This window comes from Penaeus chinensis, chromosome 38, assembly GCF_019202785.1.
Source record: "Penaeus chinensis breed Huanghai No. 1 chromosome 38, ASM1920278v2, whole genome shotgun sequence".
Lineage (NCBI taxonomy): Eukaryota > Metazoa > Arthropoda > Malacostraca > Decapoda > Penaeidae > Penaeus > Penaeus chinensis.
This window is the reverse complement of record NC_061856.1, coordinates 21,654,539-21,659,538: the sequence shown is the minus strand read 5'-3', so window position 1 is coordinate 21,659,538 and position 5,000 is coordinate 21,654,539. Positions and strand designations below refer to the sequence as shown.

Sequence of the window (5,000 nt, the reverse complement as noted above, 5' to 3'; positions counted from 1 at the left end):
TTATTATCATCACTAGAATTATGATTACTATAATGTTACTAAAATCCTAAGAACAGGTGATAAAATAATACCAAAGAATCTTTCCAAAATCAAGGAAAATGGTAAACAGGTGAGATACGTAGGACTAATAATTGATTCCTTGATGACTAGGCACTTGTAGAGCCATCTTTGTGTAAAAACAATTAATAAACTTGAATTACAATGGACAGGGCATGTATTTTTGCCATCTTGGGCAAGTGGATCAACAATGCTAATAATAACAAAAATATAAAAAAAATTCTCCTAAATTCAAGAAATGTGGTAAATGGATGAAACCAGGTTGGCCTAGTAACAGACTTCTTTGTGACTAAGATGAGCCATCTATTAGTAAACTAAAACCAACAAAAAAAATCAGTAAATCAAAATCCTTGTATACATGTCATGTCCACTGTCCAGGATTAACAAAGGAAATAAAAATGTCTGTATAACAAAATATGTTCAAGTGATAAGTAAAGATCTCTAATTATTAATACTAATAATAATAGTAATAATAACAATTATTATTATTATTATAATAACAAATACAATTATAATAATAATAATTGTAATAATAATAACTATAACCATTACAACAGTATCAATAATAATAATAATAATAATAATAATAACAATAATAATAATAATAATAATAATAATAACAATAATAATAATAATAATAATAACAATAATAATAATAATAATAATAACAATAATAATAATAATAATAATAATCTTAACATCAAAAAATACAATGGATAAGAACAAAACACTATTACATATGAGAAGAAGAAAAATAAATATCCAAAAAATAAAATCAGGAAAAGGTAAAGAAGAATAAAATGTACATCCAATATGAAAATATAAGGCCAGATGTAGAAAAGGAATGAATGAGAATGAATATCTTGTATTTGACCAGTTTTGATTATATCTTCGTCAGAAATACATGTATTTCTGTCGAAGATGTAATCAAAACTGGTCAAATACATCTCTTGTATTGTGAAGATATTCATTCGCATTCATACCTTTTCTACATTTGTCAACATGAATATAGTTCATAAGGCCAGATACTAAAATAAAATGCAAATTCTGCATAAAAACAACAAGTCCCTAACAACTGCTCTCCTTCCCATACCTGTCTCTTGGTCCCAACTGGCAGAGGGTGAGTGATGTCATTGATCCAGGATCCCAGCTCTGTTGCTGCTTCTTGCAGACAGCCTTTGCTTCCACTTGCGCAGGCAACAGTGACCACTTCTGTGCGCAACAATCTTTCCAAAGGCAAAGGACATCACACTAACCTCAAATCTAGGTATGGTTTAATTCAATATATCATAAATGTTCTTTCCTTCTCATTTCTTCTAATACTAATTACAAGATAATATGGCAATGGTAATAGTGAACTGATGAAAATAAACATACTTTTGAAGGTGGTCTCCTGTGTCAGTCCATCCGAGAGAACTGTAGATTGGTTCCACCAAAGTTAAAACATAGTCCTATAAAGAAAACAGAGATAACTTAACATGTATATAAAAACATATATATATATATATATATATATATATATATATATATATATATATATATATATATATATATATATATATATATATATATATATATATGCATACATATGTGTATATATATATATATATATATATATATATATGCATACATATGTATATATATATATATATATATATATATATATATATATATATATATATATATATATATATATATATATATATATATCATCAAATCATAAGCTACAGTTACAATGGCATAAATGTCTTCTAACGAAGTGCTTACAGAACTAAATATCTTTCACCAATTCACATTTAGATACTTTACACTAAATGGCTGGTAGACAAGGGTTTCAAGCAGCAGTTTCTCCATGTCAATCAGATGACCGGCAGCAGCAACCCAAGGCACATAGTCTGTTTCAAAAGCCAATGAGCGCGTGAGGTTTAAGGCCACGGGGTAATCCAGCAGTTCAGCATCGGCAAGAGCTAAGGCATCATTGTAGAGACTAGCACGGTCTGGTTGGTGTAGAACCTGCAGATAGAAATAGACAAAAAAAATATATATATACATAAACGAAAAAAAAAATACTAATAATGAGCTCCAAAATATAACAAGATAATGTAACCGGGGATTCAGAGAGGAAAACCAGATAATTACTGGTTAGATAACATCAGTAAATAGCTAAGATTAATCACCATATTGAAAAAAGGTTCAGCTACAGGAAAGATGAGAGTGACGACAACGTGATGGTAATGAAGATGACGACAAGGATGATAAAAGGTGGTGGTGGTGGTGGTTGAGGTGGTAGAGGTAGAGGTAGAGGTGGAGGTGGTGGTAGAGGTGGAGGTGGTGGTAGAGGTGGAGGTGGTGGTAGAGGTGGAGGTGGTGGTAGAGGTGGAGGTGGTGGTAGAGGTGAAGGGAGAGGTGGAGGAAGAGGTGGAGGTGGAGGTGGAGGAGGTAGTGGTAAAGGGATAAGAAAAAGGGTGAACTAGCGACTTCTAAGTGTAAAAAAACTGTATATCTACACCCACATCACATGAGACTTTTCCTCTCCCTTAAACTTGTTGTGTGGTTTGACAGTAACAACCAAATTTGCATCTTGAGCCTATCTTACAGAAAAATTAATAAAACATGTATTGCTTTTAAATAAAATGAAAAAGAATCCTACCTCATTACTGTAATGCTAACTAGACACTATATCAATTTTTGTTTGTGTTATTTCTACATTATCCCTTCACACACTGAATAGTAGAGAGATGAATTGATTAATAGAGACATGTTAGCATCAACCAAGATAAGTATCTATTACCTCCACTATATACATCATACTCAATAATCACAAGTGGTCTATTCAGTCCACACTTACTTGCTCAGCACAGAGGTCTGCAAGCTGGTCCCACATGGCTGGTTCATAATTGACTCTATAGTAGCCCTTCTGGTTCACATTCAGTTTTATCCAGCTGACTTCAGGGTCTACCTTTATCTGCACTGAAAAATATAACGTAGTTTTGTTTACGATATTTTCCTTCTATGATAATAGTCTGCCAATGAGGTCATGTTTGCAGCATTTTGCTTTAATATGATTTCTTTTCATGACTCCCACTTTTCTTTTTTGGTACAAGTGATTCAAAATAATGGTATTTTTGAGCAAAGATTTGGTGCATCAGTGAGTGGTTCTCATGATTTCCTTCTACCTCTACTCCCTCCCACATAGTGCTTACTATCTGGGCTCACCCATAAATTGACGTTTTTGCTCCTCTTACAAAATATCAATCTCAAAAATGGCTCCCAACAGGATGCCAATTAATGATTACGACAAAAAGAAGAAAAGAAAGTGCAGGAGTATCAGTACTATGAAACAATGTTATACAGCATTTTGATTCATTCATCTGTGCAACCAATCTAGGCAAACAAATTAAAAAAGACAGTTAGACTGGGTTCCCCCAAAAGTACACTCATGCGTCAGTTTCATAGCATCACAATTAAAAGATTGGAGAAATGATGGGTATGTGGACTGAAGATCAGAAGCACTGCAACTATTTAATATGCATTATGACAAAATAGCACATGGTGAAAGCATTTTACAAAGAAAGAGGAAAAGCAAAAGAACTGCATTAAGAATGGACTGTCAAGTGGCAAGCCTTTCTATCTTGTAAATGCAGCACTTGACATCATCAGGGAAAGTTTGAAAGTTGCACAAAAGGTCAGAGAATGTTTTCAATGCTGTGAAAAAAGTTAACAAGTAGAAGAGGAGCAGCAAAAGCTATGCTGGATAGCTCTTTTTGCAAAGCCACACTGGGAAAAGAGGCACAAGGGATTCAAGGAATGTATCCCATCCCCATGTCCCACCTAGACCCCTGTTTCCCTGAATGACTATGCTACCCTGATCCTCAACTGTCATTCTCCATGCTTTTCTCTATCTTTTAAGTGAGCTTGGCATATTTTTACATTATTGTGTATAACAATTTATACAAATCCTTCCATTTATTTAAAGGGTTTTATTATTCTGAATTCAATGATTTTCCAAATTCTAAGAGCCATAAAGTCAGGGCAGGAGATTGAGGAATACAATTTATTATTTCTAGTTATTTCTTATGGGAATAATTGGTCTTTTCAAGTTATTTCATTTTACAGTACAGAATAAGGAAGGGATCTATACCCTAAACTGAGGACTACATTTATAAAAACAGGTTTAGCAGACAGAAAGGAAATGCATTACAAAAAAAAATGGAACTTTAGTTGAAAAAAACACAATGCAAACTACGAATGAAAACAAAGTTCATCACGATAATGTACATACCTAACTCCTGCTCCAGATAGTGCCAAGTCTTGTTAAGAGAAGTGTGAGAAGTAATGTATCCAATAGGAATATCCCATCTGTATCCAAACTCTGACTCAGATGGACTGTTGGCATTGAAAAAGGATAATCAATAATAAAGAAATATGTAGGGATAATAGCTTCCAAAATACTATAAAATACACAAAGAAGGTAAGCAAATAAAATGCCACTAAACAATATTGTCATGGTCAGTTACTAATACCACAGTGTGAGAGAAAAATTAAGACAATGTTGTGTTTCACAATGTTGTGTTGGCTAGCATCCAATAATAACTTGCTAACAGCTTACATATAACATTCTTTTATATGCAAATCATTCAAATAATTCCATATTTACATAGGTACCAAAAATTATTGAATCAATTTTTACAATCACGTCAATGTCATATAAAATTATCAACGGAAAAGGTATAGTAGTGAACAAGCTTTTCTAAAAGAGAAAAAGAAAGAAAGAAAAAGTAAGAAGAAAAGTCCTTACTCGTATTCAGCTGTTGGGTCTTGCAGGAAGCGTTCCTGCGTTAGAGTGAAGGTGTCTGGGGCTGACCTCACCACATTCACCACAGGATAGCCCATTTGTCTTGTCCAGGTGTCCATGATAGCACCCACATCACCCTAATTGTGAA

The 5,000-nt window shown here is 33.2% G+C and overlaps 1 protein-coding gene across 2 annotated transcripts in view; it reads right to left on the bottom strand.

The window, feature by feature from the left end:
• Positions 1 to 5,000, bottom strand: part of LOC125045895 (glutamyl aminopeptidase-like) — a 9,517-nt gene that overhangs the window by 3,096 nt on the left and 1,421 nt on the right. For both annotated transcript variants that reach the window (XM_047643481.1, XM_047643480.1), the window contains exons 3-8: positions 4,856 to 4,989; positions 4,340 to 4,443; positions 2,906 to 3,027; positions 1,867 to 2,070; positions 1,435 to 1,508; positions 1,151 to 1,283 (exon numbers count right to left, since the gene is read on the bottom strand). In XM_047643481.1, coding sequence (XP_047499437.1) covers positions 1,151 to 1,283; positions 1,435 to 1,508; positions 1,867 to 2,070; positions 2,906 to 3,027; positions 4,340 to 4,443; positions 4,856 to 4,989 — 771 coding nt within the window. The remainder of the gene's footprint in view (positions 1 to 1,150; positions 1,284 to 1,434; positions 1,509 to 1,866; positions 2,071 to 2,905; positions 3,028 to 4,339; positions 4,444 to 4,855; positions 4,990 to 5,000) is intronic.